This window comes from Dama dama, chromosome 11, assembly GCF_033118175.1.
Source record: "Dama dama isolate Ldn47 chromosome 11, ASM3311817v1, whole genome shotgun sequence".
Lineage (NCBI taxonomy): Eukaryota > Metazoa > Chordata > Mammalia > Artiodactyla > Cervidae > Dama > Dama dama.
Window position 1 is genome coordinate 99,970,702 of NC_083691.1, and position 24,545 is coordinate 99,995,246.

The 24,545-nt window shown below is 48.5% G+C and overlaps 1 protein-coding gene across 7 annotated transcripts in view; it reads left to right on the top strand.

Annotated features, from left to right (window-relative positions):
* Positions 1 to 24,545, top strand: part of KANSL3 (KAT8 regulatory NSL complex subunit 3) — a 70,979-nt gene that overhangs the window by 17,683 nt on the left and 28,751 nt on the right. For 3 of the 7 annotated variants that reach the window (XM_061156006.1, XM_061156005.1, XM_061156007.1), the window contains exons 6-20: positions 4,315 to 4,446; positions 4,688 to 4,804; positions 5,060 to 5,161; positions 5,256 to 5,327; positions 6,695 to 6,769; positions 6,950 to 7,107; positions 9,388 to 9,451; positions 9,906 to 10,106; positions 10,307 to 10,463; positions 13,326 to 13,517; positions 13,975 to 14,059; positions 14,447 to 14,577; positions 15,568 to 15,677; positions 16,042 to 16,264; positions 16,579 to 16,712. In XM_061156006.1, coding sequence (XP_061011989.1) covers positions 4,315 to 4,446; positions 4,688 to 4,804; positions 5,060 to 5,161; positions 5,256 to 5,327; positions 6,695 to 6,769; positions 6,950 to 7,107; positions 9,388 to 9,451; positions 9,906 to 10,106; positions 10,307 to 10,463; positions 13,326 to 13,517; positions 13,975 to 14,059; positions 14,447 to 14,577; positions 15,568 to 15,677; positions 16,042 to 16,264; positions 16,579 to 16,712 — 1,953 coding nt within the window. Of the gene's footprint in view, positions 1 to 4,314; positions 4,447 to 4,687; positions 4,805 to 5,059; positions 5,162 to 5,255; positions 5,328 to 6,694; positions 6,770 to 6,949; positions 7,108 to 9,387; positions 9,452 to 9,905; positions 10,107 to 10,306; positions 10,464 to 11,835; positions 11,914 to 13,325; positions 13,518 to 13,974; positions 14,060 to 14,446; positions 14,578 to 15,567; positions 15,678 to 16,041; positions 16,265 to 16,578; positions 16,713 to 21,563; positions 24,067 to 24,218; positions 24,351 to 24,545 lie in introns of those variants that run through there. The other 4 variants (XM_061156010.1, XR_009694867.1, XM_061156008.1 and 1 more) reach the window with 4 other exon arrangements.

Here is a 24,545-nt window from a genome sequence, read left to right on the forward strand (position 1 = left end):
GTGAAGATCCTTTGCAGTTTGACACTGTCCTTTGTTACTAGCCTATATCCTCCTATTTCCTTACTTGAATTCTTGACTTCAGGCCATCTGTGCCTGGAGTGAGCCCTGGACTTTCTTGCTTATATCTGGTGTCTGTTTAGAAAGCTTTTCCCTATCTTTTGTTGGAATTCTTCAGAGTGCATCTCACTTCGCATGCTGTATCTTCACTTCCCTCTTCTCTGTTGGATGGTTCAGATCACAGCAGTGAGGCTTCTGTTTCTTTATGGCACATACCAGCCCCTCCTCTCTAGTTATTTGTGTGCTTGTCTTCATAGATTGTAGATTAAATTCCTTTGCAGTCAGCACTAGCCTGGTGCCTTGTAACAGCAGTGTTGCATCAGTGTTTGTTTCCTGAGTTAAACTGAGACAGCCTCATGGGTAAAATAGTCCCCTCATTTTTTGTGCAGAGCTCTTTTTAGTCTTGCTCTTTTAAAATTAGAAACACTGTCCTTTCTTGTCATTTCCAGAAATAACTTATCTTCTTGTGCTATCTTCAAACTTTTTATTTTAATTGAAATATAATTGACATACAGGATTTCCCTGTTGACTCAGATGGTAAAGAGCCTGCCTGCAATGCACTGTTCGATCCCTGGGTCAGGAAGATCTCCTGGAGAAGGAAATGGCAACCCACTCCAGTATTCTTGACTGGAGAATTCCATGGACAGAGGAGCCTGGTAGACTACAGTCCATGAAATCACAAAGAGTCTGACTCAACTGAGCAACTAACACACACACACACACACACACACACACACACACACACAATTGACATTTATTGACAAGTACACAATACATTTCAATATTTGTATGTGTGGTAAAGTGATTACCATAATAAGTCTAGTTAACATCTGTCACTGTACATAGTTAAATTTTTTTTCTTCTGATGAGAATTTTTAAGATTTATTCTTGTAGCAGCTTTCAAATATGGAGTATAGTATTATTAACTATAGTCATCATGCTGTATGTTACATCCCTTGACTTTATTTATTTCATACTTTTTTATCCCTTTTACCAGTTTTACTAATCTCCCATCCCTTCCCTCTGAAAGCCACCAGTCTGTTTGTATCTATGAGTTTGGTTTTTGTTTTGATTTTCCATATTCCACATACACATTAGATCATATGATATTTGTCTTTTTCATCTGACTGACTTCACTTAGCACAGTGCCCTCAGGGTCCATCCATGCTTTTGCACATGGCAAGATTTCCTTTTTATGGCTGCATAATATTCCATTGTGTATATATTGGATGTTTTCTTTATCCATTCATCCATCACTGGGCACTTAGGTTGTTTTCATATCCTGCCTGTTGTAAATAATGCTACAGTGAAGATGGGGGTGCGTATATCTTTTTGAGTTAGTGTTTTTGTTTTCTTCTGGTAAATGCCCAGAAATGGAATTCCTGGATTATGTGGTAGTTCTGTTTTTAATTTTAGGAGGAACGTCTGTTAGTGTTTTTCATAAAAGTTGTACCAGTTTACATTCTCACCAAAATGTACAAGGGTTTCCTATTCTCCACATCCTTGCCAGCATTTGTTAATGCCTGTCTTTTTTGATAATAGCTACTCTAACAGGTATGAGATGATATCTCATTGCGGTTTTGATTTGTATTTCCCTGATGATTAGTAATTTTGAGCGTCTTTTCATGTATAGTATATAAGATCTGTATGTCTTCTTTGGAAAAATGTCTATTCAAATCTACCCATTTCTTTTTTTTTCAAATCTACCCACTTTTTAATCAGACTGTTTTACTGGTGTTGAGTTGCATGAGTTCTTTGTGTATTTTGGATATTGACCCCTTATCAGATACGTGACTTGAAAACCTTTTCTCCCTTTCAGTAAGTTGCCTTTCATTTTGTTGATGTCTGCCTTTGTCTTGCAGGAGCTGTTTAGTTTGCAGTTCCACTTGTTTGTTTTTGCTTTTGCTGCCTCACTTTTGGTGTCAGATCCAAGAAAATATTGCCAAGACTGACATCAAGGAGCTTACTGCCTATGTTTTCTTACAGACGTTTTATGGTTTTAGATCTTCATTAAAAATCTTTAATCCATTCTGAGTTAATTTTTGTGTATAAGGTAACATGACGGTCCAGTTCATTCTTTTGCCTGTAGCTGTCCGGTTTTCTCAGTACCATTTACTGAAGGGACTGCCCCTCCCCCTCTGTGTCTTCCTGGCTCCTGTGTCATAAGTTAATTGGCTGCGCATGCCTGAGTTTACTCTTGGCTCTCGGTTCTGCCCCACTCCTCTGCGTCTGCTTTTCTGCCGCTACCATGCTGTTTTGATTACTGTAATTTTGTCAAATAGTTCGAAATCAAGAAGCATGATGCCTCTAGCTTTGTTCCTTTTTCTTAAGATTGTTTTGGCTATTTAGGGCCTTCTGTGGTTCCATACAAATTTTAGGATAATTTGTTCTATTTCTGTAAAAAATGCCATTGGAATTTTGATAGGGATTGCATTGAATTTGTACAGTATATTGTGTTTGGGTAGAATGGACAGTTTAACAATATTAATTCTTCTGATCTGTGAGCGTAGAATATCTCTGTTAGTTTGTGTCTTATTCAGTTTCTTCAGTCAGTGTCTCACAGCTTTCAGGGTATGGGCCTTTTACCTCCTTAGTTACGTTTAACCAGGGAAGCCCTAGTTAAATTTATTCCTATTTAATTCTTTTTGATGCATTGTAAATGAGCATGTTTTCTTAATTTCTCCATTATTATTTAGAAATGCAACAGATTTTTGTATATTGATTTTGTATCCTGCAAATTCACCGAATTCATGTATTCTAATGGTTTTTCTGGTGTCTAGGGTTTGCTGTATGTAGTATGATGTCATCTGCAAATCTGTAGTTTCACTTCTTCCTTTCTAATTTGAATGCCTTTTAGTGCTGTTTCTTGCCTAATTGCTCTAGCTAGGACTTCCAGTACTGTGTTGAATAAAAGTGGTGAGAGTGGGCATCCTTGTCTTGTTCCTCATCCTAGAGGGAAAGCTTTCAGTTTTTCACTGTTGAGCTTGATGTTAGCTATGGGCTGAACTTTTCCCACCTGCATCACCATAGTAGTTTTTATTCTTATTTCTCAAAAAAATTTTATTTGCTTTTGGCTGTGCTGGGTCTTTCTTGCTGCATGGGCTTTTCTTTAGTTGTGGTGAGCGGGGCCTTCTCTTAATTGTGGACATTTTTACTCTTTGCGGGCAATGTGAGATTCACACAGACATTTCTTTTCAGGGAAGCATCAGCAAGTCTGTAATCTATATTTACACATCTTTGAGGTCACATTTTTGGTAAATTGTAATGACGTAATGTGGAACCACTGATATGGAGAGCAAACTGAAATTACACAGATTTTTCAGCTTCATTGGGGGTGGTTAGTGTCCCAAGCCCATGTTTTTCAAGGGTCAACTGTATACACAGTATAGTAGGCTGTATTACTTGGGGCATAGTAACAAATTTCTTCAATACTCCAGAGCTTGAAGGCAGTATACTGGAAGAAAACGCAGAGTTTTATTTTGTTTTTAACTTACAAAATCAACTGATGTTCGTTGAGGAAATTTAGAAAATACAGAAGGAAAGGAAGAAGCTTCTTCATATCTCCATAAAGTTTATTATTAACATTTTGGCATGTTCTCTTATTGTATTTTTCTTAATTAGAGATGATTTTTATATTTTGTTTTTTTTTTTTTAATTTTTTTTTATTAGTTGGAGGCTAATTACTTCACAACATTTCAGTGGGTTTTGTCATACATTGATATGAATCAGCCATAGATATATTTTCTGTTTTACCTTTAACATTTTAGCAGGTGACTTTCCTATATTACTACAGACTGTTTTAAACATTTTAAATTTAATCCATAATATCTGATTATTTCAATAATTTGCTTGACCACTTCTTGTACATGCCTTTATGTTGTTTCTACTCTCTGACTATTACTGAGAATGAATTTATCTTTTGCTTACCCCCTACCCCCTGTGTGTGGGTGTGTGTGCATGCGTATGTGCGCACATGTGTTTCTGATACAGAGTTTTAGGAAAGGGATAGGAATAAGTTTAAGTCTCTCAATGCATATCACCAGATTGGTTTCCAAAGGACTGTATCCATTTACCTTTATTGATGGAACGTGTGTTTTTAGCCATCCTCTTGTTTGTACTTTTTCTTGTGAGGAAAGTCTGAGAGGTGTCATTGGAATCTGTCCTTGGCTCACAGTGGGGCTGTGTCCTCCCACCTGACCCTGCTGTTGGGGTCTCCTGCCTCACACTGGAAGTGTCCTTATTCTCCCTTGCTTCTAGATCCCCACCTTGATTGACCGGATGCTCGTGTCCTCCAACACAAAGACCGGGGCTGCAGGAGCCGAGGCCTTGTCCCTCCTACTGAAGAGGCCCTGGGACCCTGCCGTGGGGGTGCTTTCTCATAATAAACCAGTAAGTTGGACTTCACTATGGCCCGTGAAGTTTGTTTTAGATTCCAATCTCAGAACCTTGGCAAGAGGATAATAAATGGTGTGTTTAACTGTGTTCACTAATAACTGGCCGTGTGTCATGCTTAACATAGTTTCCTGAGCAAATCCACGTTGGCGAGGATAAGATAGGTCGTGGGGTACGTGGGGTTCCGTGGGGGAGCCTCCCTCACTCACTGGCTCTCTGATGGGGTCTTACTCTGTAGAGCAAACTCCCCGGCTCTCCTCTCATCCTCATCGCCTCCTCCGGGCCGTCTAGCTCCGTGTTCCCCACCTCACGCCGCCACCGCTTCTGGCAGTCTCAGCTGTCCTGCTTGGGCAAGGTATGTGGGGGGCGGGGGGCGGCTTGAGAGGCCGACGCGGGCTCATTGCTCAGTGCACTTAGTACACTCCTTAGTGTACAGGAAGCGGGGGCCGAGATGCAAGGCGGATGAGCTTGAATGTGGAGCATCCTCCAAGTCTCTGGAGTGCTGATGGTGCTTATCTGGGGTTGGAGGGTTTAGGGGAGGCTAAGCAGACTGGAGAGACGATGACTGGGGACTGAGCTCACGGCCTGGCAGCCTCTCTCTTTCCTTTAGGTCATCCCTGTCGCCACCCACCTGCTGAACAACGGGAGTGGAGTGGGAGTGCTGCAGTGTCTGGAGCACATGGTCGGGGCCGTGAGAAGCAAAGTGCTGGAGGTGAGGCTGCCCTCCGTCAGCTCCCCGCAGCACACCCGCATTCTGCGCCTGGCCGCGGCTCCTGTCTCACTCTCTGCTTTCTCTCCCCACCAAGGTTCACGGCCATTTCCCCCACAGGCCCATCATCTTGATTGGCTGGAATACAGGAGCTCTGGTGGCCTGTCATGTAAGTAACCCCATCTTCTTCAGAGGTTGTCTGGGGATAAGCTGCTGCTGCTGCAGATAGCTACTTTTGAGCCAGACACTGTGTTGACTGCTTTGCCTGCATCCTTGGATTTTAAACTGTGGGAGACAAACTTTGTTTTTTAACTTTATTGTGGAAAATGTTAAGCAAAAATTTAAAGGGAGGATAGACTAATGTAATAAACCCTTTGGGCTCCTTGTTAAGCCCTACCAGAAATCGGCTCAGAGCCCAAGGTCTTTTTCATCTTACCTCTGCCCATTTTCAGCTCCCTCCAGTTATTTTGAAAAAAAAAAAACCAAGTATTTTGTTTATATATATTTTAGTGTGTAGCTAAAAGACGCTTACTTCTTGGAAGAAAAGTTATGACCAACCTAGACAGTGTGTTAAAAAGCAGAGACATTACTTTGACAACAGAGGTCCATCTAGTCAAGGCTATAGTTTTTCCAGTAGTCATGTATGGATGTGAGAGTTGGGCTATAAAGAAAGCTGAGCACCGAAGAATTGATGCTTTTGAACTGTGGTGTTGGAGAAGACTCTTGAGAGTCCCTTGGACTGCAAGGAGATCCAACCAGTCTATCCTAAAGGAAATCAGTCCTGAATATTCATTGGAAGGACTGATGTTGACGTTGAAATTCCAATACTTTGGCCACCTGATGTGAAGAACTGACTCATTTGAAAAGACCCTGATGCTGGGAAAGATTGAAGGCGGGAGGAGAAGGGGATGACTGAGGATGAGATGGTTGGATGGCATCACCGACTTAATGAACATGAGCTTGAGTAAACTCCAGGAGTTGGTGATGGACAGGGAGGCCTGGCGTGCTGCAGTCCATGGGGTCGCAAAGAGTTGGACACAACTGAGTGACTGAACTGAACTGAACTGAACTGGGCACTGTCTATTAAGGTCAAAAGGGAGAGGTTTTCTTCACATAAGGGATAAGAGCAGCATTTGTATTCTCTTAGTTGCGTTTGTTCTTAGTGGAGGAAAAAGGAAGGACTCAAGCCTTGCAAATTGCCATGATGGAAGCATTAAACCTCCCATTCTCCCAGAGGTTCGGGTGGGGTCCCCTGAGGGCCCCAGTTCTCTCAGTGGGGGCTGCTGGTGTAACCAGACATCCTGTGTTCTGTCTTCTTACTGCCCTACTGTGTGGCTGGTACACCTGTGTCATCACCTAGGGGGTTGGTTGTGTCATCACCTCGGGGGTCGTGTCATCACCTCGGGGGTCGTGTCATCACCTAGGAGCTACAGCAGGGGAGGAGGAGGTGGGACTGGCTGGTGGATTCTGGGTAGGGCAGGACGTAGCTGTGGTGAAGTCAGTTGAGCTTGAGGCAGACCATGCCATTATTTGCAGGTGTCGGTGATGGAGTACGTCACTGCTGTTGTCTGCCTTGGGTTTCCTCTGCTTACCGTGGACGGCCCCAGAGGGGTAAGCGCGGGGTCTGCGGGTTGCCGGGTCACCGGCAGGCAGGAGGACGGGAGGACGAGCCTGCCCCTCCTAGGCTGCTGCTCAGGGACCGCAGCTGCCCGGTGGACTATCTTGAGTGGACTTGCCAGGCAATGTTCAGCAAGTATGAACTGGCTGACTGTAAAACCGGGACCTGTTTAGGATGTGGACGATCCCCTCTTGGATATGAAGACTCCAGTCCTCTTTGTCATCGGTCAGAACTCCCTGCAGTGCCACCCTGAAGCCATGGAGGACTTCCGGGAGAAGATTCGGGCGGAGAACAGCTTGGTGGTGGTTGGGGGAGCTGATGACAATCTCAGGTGGGTGGGGTCCCTGGGCGATGCCAGAGTGCCATGTTGGAAGGATGCTTACAAGGTGGTGATACAACTATGCCCAACCTAGTTCAGTGAAAGGGGGGCATTAAAAAACTTAAAAAAATTTTTGGACTAAGATTTCTAAAATGTTGCAAAAACTGTACCAAAAAATTCTATATAATGTTCACCCAAATTTCCCAAATGTTAACATCTTGCATAACCAAAAAGTAATTATCAAAGCTGGGAAGTTAACATGGATATGATACTGTAATCTAGTTTACAGACTCGGATTTCATCACCTTGTCACTGACACTCCTCTCGTCCTGGACTGAGTCCAGATCTCACGTGGCTATCGGTTGCTGTGCCTCCTCAGCCTCCTCTAATGGGACGCTGCTCCTCAGTCTGTCTGTCATGACCTGGGTACCTTTTAGGAGTGCTGTTTTGTAGACTGTCCCTCAGGGTAGGGTTTGACACTGTCTCGTGATTAGGTTGAGGGCACGCTTTTGGCAGGAATGCATGGGGCTCATGCTCCCTTAGTGTGTCCTCGGGCTGCGTGGTGTTGCTGTGTCTTGTTACTGGCGAGGTCACCGCTGATCACGTAGTTAGGGTAGTATCTGCCAGGTTTCTCTACTCTTGATGTTTTTCCCTTTGGAGTTAGTCATCATCTGGTGGGGAGAAGATATTTCAAGATGCTGTAATCATAGTCTTTGCCATTGGGCTTACACTGGGGTAGGCATTTCTTTACATTTTCTTCCTTATTGAGGATGAATGTGAACAAAGGTTTTATTTGCATTAGGCATCCTTTTATATATTTTGTAGTATAAACAACCAGAGTTTGGAATTGATTTTAGGGGGCCATGTTTAGTCATTGAGATGGCCATTCTTCCCTTCTGGGTCTGCCAGCGGGGCCTTTAGTTACATTTTCATGAAATGTACTGAAAAAGAGATGGTGTCATTTATTGGTGTTGGGTCTTAGCTGTTAGCTTCCTGTGAATGTTTTAACTGAGAGCTTAGGGTGAGTGCCTGTTCCCGCCTGTCCTGTCGGTTTCTCACCCAGAGATCCTCTGGAGAACGCCTCCTGGCCTTTGTCATCTGACAGCTTCTTGTGGACCCAGAGTCTAATCCTTGCGTGCTCAGGGCAATGCTTGCTTGTAAATACATTCTTTCTTGTTAATTCAGACATTCTTACCTGTAGGAGAATAGACTGTTGAGTCGTGGTGAGGGAGTGGGAGGGGTGAAAATGCCTTTTGTTAGAGTCGCCTCATGAGGCTGCTTGTGAGACGTATTTGCATGGTGCCGAGGGTGCTGGACTGAGAGTCAGGAAACCTCAGTTAAACCCTTGGCTCCTTTGCTTGGGTAAATCGCTTAACTTCCGGGACTGGGTGTCCTCATGTGTAATACGAGCATGTTACATGACAGGGTTAGAGGCCAAAAACCAGTGAATTGGAGTCTCAGAATGTGGAGGCTCGGAATGTTGTTCTTCATCTTTTCACTTGGTGGCCTGTTTCTGTCTGTGCTGAGACCCCCAGGCAGAAGCCAGGGGATTTAAGTCTGGCTTTCGAAGAGGAGAATGCAGCCAGCTGTGGTCAGTTTCTCTGATCGCTTTAGAACTAACCTGTGGCCACCTTTCCTGGTAATCTCATTTCAACAGCACCCAGAAGTCTCAGGGTTTGGTACTGTCTTGGGGTACCTCAAGATGAGGTCTTAGCAATCAGATAGAGTTTACCTGTGAAGCCATAGGCGTAGGACTTCTGGAGTGAACAGTCCCAAGTACCTTCCATGTTTTCTTTGGTTCATTACCTATGTTGCTTTGTGTCATCCCCACAACTCCATGAGGAGGTGTTAGGGTTCCTCATTTTGCAGATGTGGAACCTGAGGTCAGAGAGGTTGCAGACCTGCCTGTAGGCTACCTTTATCTTCCTTCTTGGGTTTAGAAAAGCAACACAGAAGAGAAACCCATTCTTTTTTTTTTTTTTTTTTCCATTTATTTTTATTAGTTGGAGGCTAATTACTTTACAGTGTTGTAGTGGTTTTTGACATACATTGACATGAATCAGCCATGGATTTACACGTATTCCCCATCCCGATCCCCCCTCCCACCTCCTTCTCCACCCGATCCCTCTGGGTCTTTCCAGTGCACCAGCCTCGAGCACTTGTCTCATGCATCCAACCTGGGCTGGTGATCTGTTTCACCCTTGATAGTATACATGGAGAAACCAATTCTTATTTACATTTGTTACTGTAGAATGTTTGAAAAGTAAACATTTCCTCTTTTTTGTCTCTTAGAATAAGCAAAGCAAAGAAGAAATCGGAAGGGTTGACTCAGAGCATGGTGGACAGATGCATTCAGGTACACAGTTGCTTTCCGTGGGTTTCTCAGCCGGGCTTGTCTGTAACCTTTTAGGCACGGTCTCCTGGGCAGCAGCATCCTTCTGACTCTGTGGAGGATTGGGTAGCCCCTGGGGCCTCTGGGGGACCTAAGTCATAAGCAAAGAAAAGGGGGAAGGAGGGAGGGGAGGGGGAAGGAGGGAGGGGAGGGCGAAGGAGAGTAATGATCTAACATGTGAGCAAAGTGGGTGGGGAGGAAGGGTTTGCTGAGCAGTGGTAAAGTGTGACCGCCCCAGAACGCCACCCCGCACCCTGGGCACAGGACCTGGGCTCCTGTGGGTCCTGGCTGACGGTAGGGCTTGTGCCGGGCTTTGTGAAGTAGGAGGGACAGCACACTGATTTTGAAGCTGGGGTGACTCCGTTTTAGTAGGAACTGTTGGGGAGCTTCCTGAGGCCTGGGCCTCTCCTTGCCCTAGGACGAGATCGTAGACTTCTTGACCGGGGTACTTACTCGTACCGAGGGGCACATGGGCTCCGAGCCTCGGGATCAGGACGCCGAGAAGAAGAAGAAGCCCCGAGACATGGCCCGCAGAGACCTGGCCTTCGAGGTCTCGGAGCGGGGCAGTCGACCTGCGTCACCAGCTGCCAAGCTGCCTGCCTCCCCCTCGGGCTCAGAGGTAATGCAGGCAGATGGGGTGCTTTTGCTGGGGAATCAGCAGAGTGGGTTCCTGTACTTCCCGGGGAGGGCTGCTGGCCTTGCCAGGCCTCGGAGTTCCTACAGGGAGAATCCCTGACTGGGGAACTCCAGGGGGACTTGATGATTGATAGTCCATCCAAATGACCTTGACTTGGCCCTCGTCCTTCTCAATCTACTCAGGATCTCTCCAGTGTGTCCAGCAGCCCCACCTCCAGTCCCAAGACCAAAGTGACCACAGTGGCATCTTCCCAGAAGTCCAGTCAGATTGGAAGCACCCAGCTGCTGAAGAGACACGTGCAGCGGACAGAGGCTGTGCTGACCCACAGACAAGCTCAAGGTGTGGCCGCCTGGCCCAGGAGCCTCTCTTGGCTTCTGCCTTCTCGGTTGACATCATGTGGCAATTGGAAAGTATGGGCACCTGCCACTTTTTCCCGACATATTTGTCCATGCAGAATTAGGTTGTAATAAATACCGAGGGCTGTTTTCAAGGGTAAAATATGACACAAGGTCTATGCGTTGGTGTGACTGTGTGTTCCACTAATTATAACCTCGTCTTAGTATTTGGGCAAGTTCACCTTTATGAGCTGACTCCATGTAAATTGGTCTCAGATATTTTTTCTGACTCCCAGTTGGGGAAGCTGTGTCTTCTCTTCAGGCCCAGCCTTTCCTGCAGTCTGGGAGGTCTCCGGGTCCTGCAGACAGGGGGCTGACCGTGCTCATCAGATACCAGGGCAGCTCCAAAGCCTCGTGCCCACCCTTGAAGAGTTAAGATTCCTACACTGGGACTTCCAGTGATGTTTTTCAGGAATCTCTGGAGATAGGTTTTCAATTAGGCTGGGAAATACTTGTTCAGTTGAGTTAGAGTTTGGAAAGTAGGGACCATGATGTAAGAAGCTGCCCTGCCCCACTTTGATCCAGTCAGCAGTCCTGAGGTGAGGCCTCTTGGGTCTGAGCCAGGAGCGGGTATCATCCGAGAGTCTCCGGCTGGGGAAGAGGCGGCAGCCAGAGCTGGCTGTCAAGCAGACAGACTCTTCCGCTGCATTTCTTGTAGTGGAGCTGCAGGGTCAAGACTTAGACCGAGGCCCTTTACAAGGTTGCCCGGAGGTGGTTGTGAGTGTGAGTGGATCGATGGAGACACAAAAAGAGGCCAGGCCACTGAGATCCACATGGATGCTCTGTGACCCGCACCTTCCTCACTGGTGGCCAGAGCCAAGTGGGCACTGTCCCCTTCGGCTTTTGATGAAGAGAGAGACAGCAGTGTGTGATGTTTCTGGAGGCAAAGACTAGTCAAGGCTGGAAGGCCTTCTGCAAGGCTGACTGGGGAGCTGGGTGGAGAACGGGACCCAGAGCGGCACGGAGGAGAGCCACAGCACAGCCGCCTGGCACAGGCAGAGCTCGCAGGCAGGGGGTAAGGACAGCTGGGGTTCCCGGGCCCTCGCCAGCGCCTCGCCCTCCTCTTGGCACTTGACTTGCTGTTGCTCATGGAGTCCGGGCCGTGGCCCCATGAGGCAGGTACATGCATTATTTCCAGTTTATGGATGACTCCAAGGAGCTGCTAAGTGGCAGAATCAGGTTTCAAATCCGTCAGTAATCCCAGGAAGAGCCCCTGTTGACCATTCTTCAGAACATTTTCACACCTTTTCTTACTCCTTCTCTCTCTCCTTTCCCTGGCTGGCTGTGATTCTGTAATTCTTTCTGATTCATTCCAGCTCAGTTTGCTGCTTTTCTGAAACAAAATATGCTGGTGAGGAAAGCTCTTCCTCCCGGCACCTCCTCCTGTCTCTTTGGTGAGTATCACTCCTCGCCTGCACCCTCCGCCTGCGGCTTCTCTCCTCCTCCCTCTCATCTCCTCCCCAGCCCTGCTTCTGTCTTGTCTCTGATCCCCCTGTTCTCTCCGCGTCTTTCTCTTTGCTTTGCTGTCCTTTGGCTTACTCCGTAGTCTTTGCTTTCCCCTCTCACTCTGATCGCCTCTCACAGCGGTTTCCCCTTTTGTCCTTTTGTGTCTCACTGTGGTCCTTGGCTCTGCTTCTCCTGTGTGTGCCTGTGGGCATTGCCTGCGAGCCTGCACCTCCCTGTGTTTCTCTCCTTGCCTCTGATTTCCTGCTTCCATCCTGGTCTCTGCAAGCGCTGAGCAGCATAACTATTATCTTCTTTCCCTTTTGCCCTCCTCCCTGTGCTGATTCTGGTCAGTGCATTCATCCCCCGAGCAGTCCTTCCTTTCCGTTGACGGCAGCCTCACTGTGGTCTGGAGGTTCCCTGTGGCCCCACACCAGCCTCCCCCATCACTCCCACCTCCCATTTTTCGTGTGAGTCCAGCCCTCTGTTTCCTTCCTCCTGCCTTTCTGCCCCTGATTGCCTATGCTGAGAAGGACTGGTCGTGCTTCTAAGTATAAAGAGGAGGGGATCTGTGAGCAAGGCTGAAGGGTAACTTAACAATCTGGTAGGCTTCGCTCTGTGCAGGATGTGTCTGTTTGATTTGGTGGACAGGGAGGCCCACGTGTGAACAGATGGCCTTCTTCAGTCCTGTTACCACTGACCTGGGGACTAGCCTGTGACGATGGGTAGTAGTAACAGGGTAGTAACGTGGGCCCCTGTTACTCTGTTACTTCAGGGCCGGAACTGTAAAGTCGTCTCAGCTATGATGCCCCTGCGCCTAGTAGTTACTCAGAGCCAGCCTGGAGTCCTGGTGATAGTCCTTCTCATGGTCAGCATTCGGCAAATAGACCCTCAGCCTGGGCCCTGAGGGGACTCAGAGCTCTGGGGACATCTCCCTTGTAGGGAGGATGGAATAGCCTGCTCCTCTGTTGCTTGTGCAGAACGTGTTGGCTGGCCTCTAGCTGTGTGACATGGGGGAGGGCGGGCGGCTTGTCACGTTCTGTGAGTCCGGGAACGCCTGTCGAGGTCCACTGCAGTGAGTCCCATTTGTTCAGCACAGTCAGGATGGCGTCTCCATTCTTTCTGTTTCCACTGACTCAGAGCTCCTTCTTCCGAGCCCAGGACGGGAGAGGAGGGAGCTGTCCTCGGAGAGGGCCATTGTGGAGATGAGCATAGGTGGGCCTGGGTGGGACTGAAGCAGTGGCCTTCTTTGTGAACATGCTGGGCCGGTTCTTCCCACATGGCCATGCCGATGCTGGTCCCAGTCCTCAGTGTCTGTCAGGCTTCTCTGGATCATGAACTTCACCACAGCTCCATGTCTCAGTTCCTATTTCATCAGAGCAAACCGAGGAAGCTGAGAAAGAGGAGCTCAGGGTCCAGCTGAAGCGGCACCATCCCTCCAGTCCCCTTTCTGGCAGCAAGACCTGCAAGCGACCAAAGATCAAGGTGTCCCTCATCTCCCAAGGGGATGCAGCTGGAGGGCCTTGCACCCCTTCCTCAGGGGGCGCTCCAGAAGGTGAGTGTCTCTTGGCTTGCTTAAATAACAACCGACGGGACCATCCCAGAGACACAGCATTGCCCCCTTGGCGGCTACTTGCTGGGCGGCTTCTCCTCTGCCTTGGTGCAGCAGGCGCCCAGAGAAAGACAGCAAGGGTTGCACGTCGGGGAGAGTGGGCAGTGAACTAGGATCAGGGAGGCAGGACAAGGATCAGAGGGAGCTGGGGGTCGTTCACAGCGTCGTACTCTTTGTTTCTTTTTGCTTTCAATTAAAGGTGATAAAATATTCCAGGAAGTTTAGAAAATAGAAGGAAAAGATAACCCCCAACTCTTCCCCACTCTAATGTAGAGTTATCCTTCGTTTTTCATCTTTCAGTCTTTTCTAGAATATTTTGCATTTAGCCTGGACTCTGGGACCCTGAAAGGTCAGCACCAAACCGGACTGACCGGCAGCCTTGGGGTTTTCTGTTTTGCAGCTGCAGGAGGGAAGCCCCTCACCATGACGTTGGGACAGGCGTCCACAGGGGCCACAGAACTCACCGGGCTTCTCGCCACAGCCAAGTGAGTCTGTCTGCTAGAATATCTGTGCCCTTCTTTCTCTTCACCTCTTCTCAGGGTCCAGTGAGTGCTTTGGAAGATAGTGGATTCTGGAGCCTGTCTGTCCTGTGAATGTGACTTCTTTCTGAGTCGGGTGTTTTTTCTTTGGGTCAACTCAGAGTTGACTTTTACTTAAAGTTTACGAAGTGTCCTGTAGCTCTTGCTTCAAGACCTGAAGTCTTTCCTTTAGGCCTGACTTAGAAGGACTGGAGGCTGGATTCAGAAGGTGAGACGAAGACGCCGAAGTTCTAGCTTTGTGTCCATTGCTGAAAGCCTTGCTGGGCCCCCCACTGGACTCTCCTGCTATTGCCAGGGACCTTTAGGTGACGGAGCTCCTGCCTTTGTCTCCAGGTCAAATGCTTCTGAAGGGGGCGTCTCAGCCAGCCAGGCATCCTCAGTGGTCTCCAGCAGCGCCACGCCCAGTGCCTTGCACACACTCCAGAGCCGCCTGGTGGTCCCCTCTCCTGGTGGCTCCCTCCCAGGTACCTGCTAACTCAGCACCCCCACACCCCGCCCCCATCTCCCAGCCAAGTCTCTCTGTGCTGCTGCTGGAGGGTGGCCCTGGGAAAGCACTGTGGAGCTAGGTCTCAGGGGTGCGCCTCTTAGGCTTGTTGTAGAGGCTTGGCATGGAGTGGTAATTAACTTTGAGGTGGGGGCCTTAACATCTGCAGTGAGTAAATGCCCTAGTCTGCAGGTGATATCTCTTCTACTGTAAGGCAGGGGTCCCTAACCCACAGGCCTTGGCGGTCCTGCTCAGTGACCTGGTAGGAACTGGGCCCCACAGCAGGAGGTGAGCTGTTGGCTAGTGAGCGAAGTTCCATCTGCCACTTCCCATTGCTTACATTACTGCCTGAACCGTCCCCACTGCCCCTGCTCCTGTTGTCTTCCACGAAAAGTCCCTGGTGCCAGAAAGGTTGGGAATGCTGCTATAAGGAGAAATAGCAGGTAGGTTTCCAGCTGCGTTGGTGGTGTTAAGCATATCTGGTTGAATGAAGCTGGAAATGGTGCTGCACAGGGCATCAGCAGAATGAGACATGTTTCTGCCAGGCTGATCCCCTCACCCTGCATTGAAAGGCTAGTTGCTTGAGCCCAGCAGGGTGCCCTGTTCTTCCAGAGGACCTTCCTCTTTGCTCTCAGGCCACTGGACTGTGTGTAAAGGGAAGTCTAAGTCAGGTATTGGATATTCTTTTGGCTTGTAAGTGGGTCCATGGTCGCCTTGGTGTTACTGAACCCATCCAAAATGCAGGCCAGGTGGTTTGGAGCTGGCTGGGATGTGCAGAGGGAATCTAAGACAGTGTATCAGGAATAGTGGGCGTCTGGCGCGCATGTGTGCGTTCTGGCACCTCTCTGGGCACCGGAAATGTCCAGGGAAAAGAGTGTCGGTGTTTCAGCTGGTCACTGAGGATGGCAGGCATGGCTGCTCATGAGGAGGCGCCCCACCCCCCGCTGACGTCTGTGGTGTCCTCTCTTAGGGGCCGCGTCAGCCAGCAGCCTTCTCCAGGGCCTCAGCTTCAGCCTGCAGGACATCAGCAGCAAGACCTCTGTCCTCCCGGCAAGCCCATCCCCGGGGCCAGCCCCACAGGTGCACGTCCGCCTCCCCTGGGCGGGACGGAGGGGAAGGGTGGAGGCCCCCTTGGCTTAGCTGGTTCTGGCAGGGACACTGGGTCAGGAACGGGTAGCCTCTGACTCCACAGCGGGGGACTGCCAGAGGCTAGTGACAGGTTTCTAGATCTCTTTGTATCTTTGCGTTCTTGGTTGTAAAATGAGGATAATGATAGTACCTCCCTCGCAGAGCTGATGTGGGGATTAAATAAGAGAATATGTGGAAATGCCTGGCAGAGTACCTTGCATGGGGTAGGCGCTCAGTTCCAAGCACATGGGCCCGCCACACTCGACTGTCGCTGTTGGTTGCAGCTTCTGACTAGCTGGGCTTGTGTGTCCCGCAGGCCACCGGTGTGAAGTTGCCCACCCCCATGCAGAGCCTGGGTGCCATCACCACGGGCGCCAGCACCATTGTCCGCACCATCCCTGTGGCCACCACCCTGTCCTCCTTGGGCGCCACTCCTGGTGGGAAGCCCACAGCCATCCACCAGCTGCTGACCAATGGGGGCCTCGCTAAGTTAGCAAGCAGCCTCCCTGGCCTGGCTCAGATCTCTAACCAAGCATCAGGTGAGTATCTCATGAGAACTGTGGGGATCTTCCCCCAAGACCGTCTCACCTCACACGGGCAAGGTATGATGTTGAACCCAGTTCCACAGGGTCCTGGCCTTGACCTCAGGGGTTCAGCTCCGAGGTTCCACCCCCAGGGAATGTGAGAGTACACAGGCTGTTCCTGTTGCTTTTGGGCGTAGGTGACCCAGCTGGGGAGGAGACCAAGACGGGAGGCCTGTTGGGGGGTGTCACATGGGTGGTCAGGGGGATGCCCCAGGAAAGGGAAGTGGAGGCTGTGACAACACAAGCCTACCACTCTCTCTGTCTCTCAGGCTTGAAGGTCCCCACCACCATCACTCTGACACTGCGTGGCCAGCCCAGCCGAATCACCACGCTGAGCCCCGTGGGCACAGGAGCAGCTCCATCAGAGGAGCCCACCTCCCAGGCACTGCCCTCCAACTCACAGGTGAGTCTGTCTGGGGAGACCGAGGACTTAGGCTCCAGTGTTGGGCGGCGGGGTCCAACTGGCTGGCTGACTGCAGGAGCTGGGCTGGTAGGCAGGCCCGATGCCCCTCCACTCTCGGCGTTTGCGGCTTCGTTACTGTGGTTGGGTCTTGGGTTTTGTTTTTTAATTGAAGTATAGTTGACGTCCAGTGTGTTAGTTTCAGGTGCAGAGCACGTTCGGTTATATACCTTTTCAGATCCTTCTCCCTTTTAGGTTGTTATAAAACTGTTGAGCATAGTTCCCTGTGCTGTACAGTAGGTCCTTGCTGGTCGGAGTTTGTAGCTTTGAGGCTGAGGGAGTCCTGGGCCTCTGTGCAGCTTCTCTGTAGCGCTCCTGGATTGTGTGAGGATCAAACACGAGCTATGTTCAGCGCCTGGTCAGTGCTCGTCTCCTTCCCCTCTCCGCCCGTTTCTGCTCCGTTCTTGGCTTCACTGTGCAGAGGTTGCGTAGGAGCTAAGTGGTGATATTCTCTGTTTGACTCGCCAGCCTTGGGCCATCGCAGGTCTTTGTGTTCATTGTTGTCTTTTCAGGGCACAGTTAGGTTTTTATAGCTCTTACACAGGAAGCCACCATCAGTTTCTCGTAACTGATCTGATTTCCATTGTGACCTTTTCAAGTAAAATGTTTCTATTTTAAATGGTGATCTGAGGGCCACCCAAAGATCAGAGGTTAACAACAATGCACAATCCTGACTCCAGCAGTGCACGTGCTCTCCTGCGTGTCCAGTTTTCAGCCGAGGCCTCCTGCCTGGGGCCCTGGCTTCCGTGCAGGCTTCCATGGCTGAGGGCTAACCGGTCCCCTCACCGCTGCCGCGCCAGCCCCGCCCTGCATCTGGGCACCGGTGCCCTCCGACCTGAGCCAGGAGCTCTTCTGCCTCTTCCTCCCCAGGGGAAAGTACTGCTCAGAGGTCGTTACCCTGGCTTTGTGCAGAGAAGCACAGGTGATTTAATTTATTTTATTCTCTGTTCTTTTTAATTATAAAAGTGATTGCACTTACTTTAAATAATCCAAAAGTTATAGAAATCATTTAATTTGTAAAGTGAAAATTCCCCATGATACCACTCCCAGAGATGATAGCCCCTGTTGGTAGCTTGATATGCATTTTTCTAGATTCTTCTTTCTACAGAATTCATTATTTTACTCTTTTGACAGAAATTAGACCACAGAATATGGCTATTTTGTAACTAACCTTTGTTTATGAAACATGTGGTGTCTTTCCCTGTCCTTTACTTGGAGACTTGTCTATTTCTTGTCAGTGGCTTTCACTGGGTTAATGTACTAAAGTGTATTTCACCAGTTCCTGTTAGAGAGTTATGTTTTGTTTTTCAATAGAGTAAATATTGGTATGGTGACTACCCTTTGTTCGTGATTTTTGTGTACCTCTGGGAGATTTCTATAGGCTGGAGACAGTAAGCTGGGGCCTGTACATCTAACATGTGGCTGTTGTTTAGTCGGTAAATCGTGTCCGACTCTTTTATGACCCCATGGCCTGTAGCCTGCCAGACTCCTCTGTGCATGGGGTTTCCCAGAACATCTGGCTAGCTGCTGACTAATTGTCCTTCAGAAGGTTTGTTCATTTATAGTTCAAGCCACAGTGATGAGAATACCTCTTTTCCTCCACGTTGTTGATTATGAAAATCAGTTTTTTAATTTTACTAATTTGATAGGTGAAAAGTGAAATTGTTTTAATGTGCATTTTCCTGATTGCTTATGAGGTTGTGTCTTTAATGAATTGCTTGTCATATTCTGTATCTACTCAATTCATAGTAGCTTCATATATGCAGGTGTCTATCCTTTATACAAATACGAAAATATATTATACAAGTTGTACATGCTTTGTTCCAGTCAGTTACTTTTTTTTTTTCTGTTGAAGTATTAAGTTGCTTGTCTTTTAATTTTTGTTTCTGGGTCTTTTATCAAACAGACATTAAAAATTGTGTATGTAGTTACATCTTCAGAGTCTTCCATTTATGACTCTAAAGTTTTCTGTTTTAAGAAAGCTCTTCACATTGTAAGGATATAACCTTTTTATGTTTTAAAAATTGTAATGTCCAAACCTGTGGTAACATTTGCTTACAGACAGTTTTCCATTTTACCCCCTTTAAACTGGTGGTGCGGTGCGGTGCACATTGCTGTCCCGCCGTCACCGGCGCACCTCCGGAGCTATCCTTCACCCCTTGCTGAAACTCTGAGTGTGTTTTCTTACATGGCTGTGTCCGTTTGCTTACCTTCAGTTGTTCAGTCCTTTTGGAATTTATTTTTCATTCTAAGTGAGGTAAGGATCTCACTTACTGAGTCCATTCATCTTCCATTCATTTGAAGAGAGCTGCTCTCACCTTCTAGATGACTGTACACACGGGACCTGTTGGTACCCTTGACCTGTTTCTATACTACTTGATTATTGTTTGATAATGCATGTTCTTAAGTATCAATTATGTTTCTAGTTCCCTAAGATCATCTTTATTCTCTTCTTTTCCTTTTATAAATAATGAGTTTTAAGATTTGTTCATTGCCTTTTTGGAATCAAATGAAATGAATGAGCACAACTATTTCTTTTAAGTCAGTTAATTACTTTCAAACATTTCCTAATATCAAACTGTCTGAATTCCAGATTCAGTAGTTTGTTCAGTATGTCCTATTCTGTTTTTGTTTTTTGCACATTCCTAAATTTTACTGTACATGTGTAAGAAACAGGAACTTCAGAGGTAACGCATGTCTAGTCTTGATTTACTTTTGTCTTACTCAGGGTTTTGACGTCTATGTCTGTTAGTAAGATTGGCCTATAGTTTTCTTCCTCTCTGCTCTTGCTTTTTGAGGTATGTCCTTTCCTTGTCCAGTTATAGAATATGGGAAACATTTTCTTTCTCATATTCCAAAACATTTATATAGCACAAAAATTACCAGTTTTTTGATGGTTGGGTGGAAATGACCTGTAGGCCATTTGGGCCTGTTTTCAGGCTGTCTTAACCTTTGCTGATAACATGTTGATGCCCAGCTAGAAGACAGATCCTCACGAGTTATGTTCCTTTTCTTTCAGATGGTCCTCTTCAGCTTGCTCTGGCTGGGGGCAGGCGGGGGAACCTAGTTAGAGTTGAGAAGAGAGCAGAAGTCAGCGAGAATTCTTTTCCATGGCTAAATTCAAGGATGGAATAGATATCTGACTTCTACTTGATGGTATTTACTTGAGAGCTTAGTTTTTAGCTGAGTAAAATGGGTGTGTCAATTACTAGGAGGGTTCTAGTGGTGATTGTTTCCTTTTAGACAAAGGAGGTGTTTCTAGGTTAAGGCTTGCTGATTCAGACATGTTTAACAGTTGTTTCAGTGTTCAGACTGCCAGACAGTGTGACCGCAGGGAAAGCTCAAGCCTTCTGTCCTCAGTTAGCTGTGTGACCCTGGACGGATTGCCCGGCCTCTGTGCATTTTCTCATCTGGTCTAGTGAGGAGGTTGGCGGAAGTCAGTGACTGTTGTGGTGGTGGGCTTAGTAGGGGCTGTCTCAGAAAGCTCTTCTGGCTCTGGGAAGATGGAGTTCTAAAAGTTGAGAAACAACCACCCATTTCTGATGTTTATAAGACAATTGGAGATTTGAACACTGACTGGATTATTGTTGATTAAGAAATTGTTAATCTTTTTAAGGTGTGATAATAGTTTTAAGTTTGAAAAATAATCTTTTTTAAACTTGAAGCTTATAGACTACAATATTTATGGAGAAAATGAATTTAAAAAGAAAAAAGATTGTAGACACTGATAGACTTCTCTAAGGTCTGTGCCCTTATTTATCTCTGTTGTTCCTGGTGGAGAGGAATACTTACTGTTTGTTTCCTTATGAAACCGGACCATTATGTGGCCCTACAGCTGCGAAGCTGCAGGAGAAAGGGGAGACAGACAGTGTAGTGCCCTGCATCAGGGTGCTGGGAATGGACTCCTTGACTGTGACCACAAGGTTTTCCTGTCTCTGGCCACACAGTGCCCTCGTCAGGCTGGCAGGCAGCCTCCAGCTGTCCGCCTGGCGGGGTCATTGCTCGCAGCACTCCTGGTCGGGACAGAGCTCATCTGTGTACATTCCAGCCCGCCTTTGGGCAGGGCCAGCACTCGGGCGACAGAACCTTTCAGGTTTTGATTGTCAGGCCTCTCTTCATTCCTCCTCCTCACCTGTGTCCTCTTTCTTCCCCTCCTTTACTGCATCCTCAGAGACCTCTTAGGAGTTTTCCAAAGGCGGAACTAGAGAAATAGGGAAAACATTTGTGGAAAAAGGCCAACTCTCTCTACTTGCTTCTTCCCAAGCTGCAGGGCTCAACAATTCATGGCATCTTCCACAGCACTTAAAAAATGAACATGACCTAGAGCAATGATACTGCCAGAGCTGCCACGTAAAACTTCTCTTCAGCTCTGCCACCCTTAAGAAGTCACCTGTTCCCTTTCCCCTGCGTTCTTTCCTTTTTCCTTGTGTAATAATAAGAGCCAATGATTGTGGTTGACACATAGGCGCTTTATGCAGATTGTCCCGTGTGATCTCACAACAACCCCGGGGAGTAGGTGCTCTCATATCTGTCTCACAGAGGAAGGAAAGGAGGCTCAGAGGATGGAAGTCACTTGCCCTGAAAAGCAGTGGAGGTGACTCTCTGACTCCAGAGTCTGTGTTATACTCATTACTTGGCTGCTAGAACACCTATCCTTGTACATCTACCTTTTCCCCCATTGAGCATTATTTCTTTGGAATAAGTTCTCAGGGGTGGGGTAACTGGCTTAGTAAGAGGGTCAGCTGTGTTAACCTGGCAAGCTGTTGACCTTGTTCACTGCCTCTCCCGCCACAGCGCCTGCCTCCAGCCCCCTGAGGACACTGTGCCACATGTCTTCCTCTGCCAGGCTGGTGATGGCTGCTGCACGGTGTGGCCTGGGCGGCGGTGCAGTCCTGCTGAGCTGTCCACTTGTCCAAAGACCTCTTTAACACAGTCACTTTTGCCTCTCTGTCAGCTGTCTTCAGGGCTGGACCTCCGGGTCTTATGTAATCCTGAGGCAAGGTGATACAGCACCAGCAACGGGACCCTGTGCCCCAGTCGCTACAGGTCTGATTCCCAGGATCTCCAGGTCCTCAGCACACCTGGCTGGGCACGAATCTGAGGCACTGCTTCCCTCTCAGTAGCTGTAACTTCACCCAGGAAGCGGCGTCGGACTGCTCACTGCATCGTAATAAAGGAGTACCTCTTGGAAGTGTGTGCCGCCCCGCACAAAGTTAGGAGGAGACATCGTGTGGTCCGGGGCTGTAGGAGTTGGGGTCGAGAGCCCTGTGCTGAGGGCAAGGATCATCCCGGCCCCGCAACTGGCGACTCAGTGCCAGGGGGCTTGTTCTGTCTGTCGCTGTCCACCAAACAGTCGTGGGAGAGGTCTTTCCAGGCAGCACTCTCCGTAGGCGCCACCTGGATACCAAGTGCCTGCTGAGACCTGGAGACTCCTCACTCCAAACCCGTGAGAGGGACAGAGAACCGGCCTGCCGTCTCTCAGTCCCTTTGGCCACTCACAGACACGGGGAGCAGCAGTTGCTGGGAGGTGAGAGCCAGCTTTTCTCCTTTCCATCACGTTTGGGCAGTTCTTGTATTCAGAAAGCCTGCAGGCTCAGAAAGCTGACGAGAACGAAGGGGACAGCCAACAGTGTCCTGGAGGGCACGTCAGCTGTGGAGGTGCTTTGGGCTTGAGGCTTTGCATCTGGCACCTAAGGAATTGTGGTTTCAACTGGAGATGAGAATTTGCCAGGCCAGAGGAAAGAAGCCCCAACCCCTGAAATTTCTGTGCTCAGTAGTGGAGCAGGGACAGCTGCTCGGTGAACACCTTGGCCGTTCGTCCCGTGAAACCCTGACATCAGGACAACAGATGCCACGCTTCGGTGTTTCTGTTTCAGCTCTGCGTGTGACTCCTTGTCTTCTTGCTTAGAAGTGGGAAGATGACTGGCATGGACTCTACTGTGAAGGGTGCTCAGTACCAACCTGAGCCCTGGAGGTGCGGGTCCCTGGAGAAGTGATTACTGAGGATGGAGCCCTGAGCCCTTCCTTAGCTCCTCACGACACTTGTATGCTAAAGTATTTTTAGATTTGGTTTAGAAGCTGTCCTCCAGAGCAGGCTCCTTTCCCTTTTGTAGTCTAGAAAGTTTCCAGCCCAGGTGTAAGGCCCCCCACATATGACTCTAGAGTATCTAGGCAGGGAGGGCCCACAGCATACCATGGCTGGACTTGCTCAGGGTCCTGCCCTGAGGGCAGCGTGTATCCACAGCAGGCCACCTGTGTTCAGTCCAGGAGCCTCCGTCCAGTCCGAGTGGCAGCCGGGAGGGAGCCTGTGGTAGAGGAGTCTCAGACACGGCGGACTTGGTCCAGGCCGGGCCCGAGGTAGTGTCTGCCACAGCCGTGGAGTGGGCAGGTGTCACACTTCACCCTCCCTCCCGGCCTCCTGCCTAGCTGGTCTCCGAAGTGATTCACGCAGAACTAGCCTGCATCCTTGCATTGGTGGGCAGGCAACTGCTTTCTGAAATTCAGGCAGCATTTAGTAAGTTGGAGGAAGATACGAAAGGTGAAAAAGATGTCCAGGGTCAGGGGTTTGGTGACTTTACAGGTAGGATAGTAACACACCAAGAGGAACTGAGGACAGTGAGACTGTGAGACCTGTGTGAAGCTTTTAGCAATCACTCAGGGCAGGTTCCTGAACAACCCGTTCATGACTTAGGAGTATATTCTAGACAGCACTGGGGGCTGCTCTGAAAGATGCTGACCCCCCTGTGGGCTGGGGCCAAAGAAGAAGCTGAAAAAGCATCCCGCATCTGTCTCAATCCTAGTAAGCTTCCCACGAATGATTTCCTGAGGCTTGGCTTATACACCGGGAAGGATGCCAAAGCTGGAGAAGGGGAGTAGTGAGAACCTTGGTTCTGCTGCACTGTGGAGGGACGGGCTAAAGGGGGAAGTAGTTGAAGTCCCTGGAATCATGCTCCCCAATTCCATACTTCTCCAGCCACATTTCTCGAACTGGAGAAGGAAGCTTTCCTCTGCCAATCACGTAGCAGACCTAGAGTCCCTGACCTCAGAAGGCAACACTACTGGCCAAAAGTGTAGAAGGATCGAGAGCGCTTTAGCTGAGTTCTTGGGTGACAGGTTGATGCCCTGTGAAAGCAGTCTTTGTTTGAAGATGAGGTCGCTGATGGAGTAAGACCTGTCCTCGGCTCCACCGCTGGGACAGCCCTGGGCTGGATGGGGTATCGAGCTGAGTGCTGTGACAGTTCTGTTTTTCCATTAGCCAAAACAATTAAAAATAAAAACAGATTTTGGATTGCTTCAACATGTCTTCAGTCAACTTCTTACTTTTATTCTGGTAACCACCCAATGGAATGGCACAGAAAACAAAAGCTAAAATATTATGGTAATTCCACTGACCATCTTCCTGATGTCTGCAATACCCACGAGGTGGGTGCTGTAATTCCCCTTTTACAGATGAGGAAACAGAGGCACAGAGAAGCCACACAGCAGGACTGAACCCAGACAGTCTGATACCAGTGTCTGTTCTTCTCTGCACTGTGCTGGAATTCTGAAATGGGAGACTGGAAGTGGAAATTAGCGCAGGAGGTGAGGAGATGGTGACTTGGCCTTGATGTGACCCCTTTCAGTTTAGACTAGGCCCACCAGGCCTAGGGTGATTGCTGCTGCCCTGGTGGGCTCTTGGCTGGGCCTGAGTCAGTAGGTGGGGTCCCTCACCCTTGGTCCTGAGAGATGGAAACCTCTTTGCACATCCTATCCCTCTGCTGCCCTCCAGTAATTAAT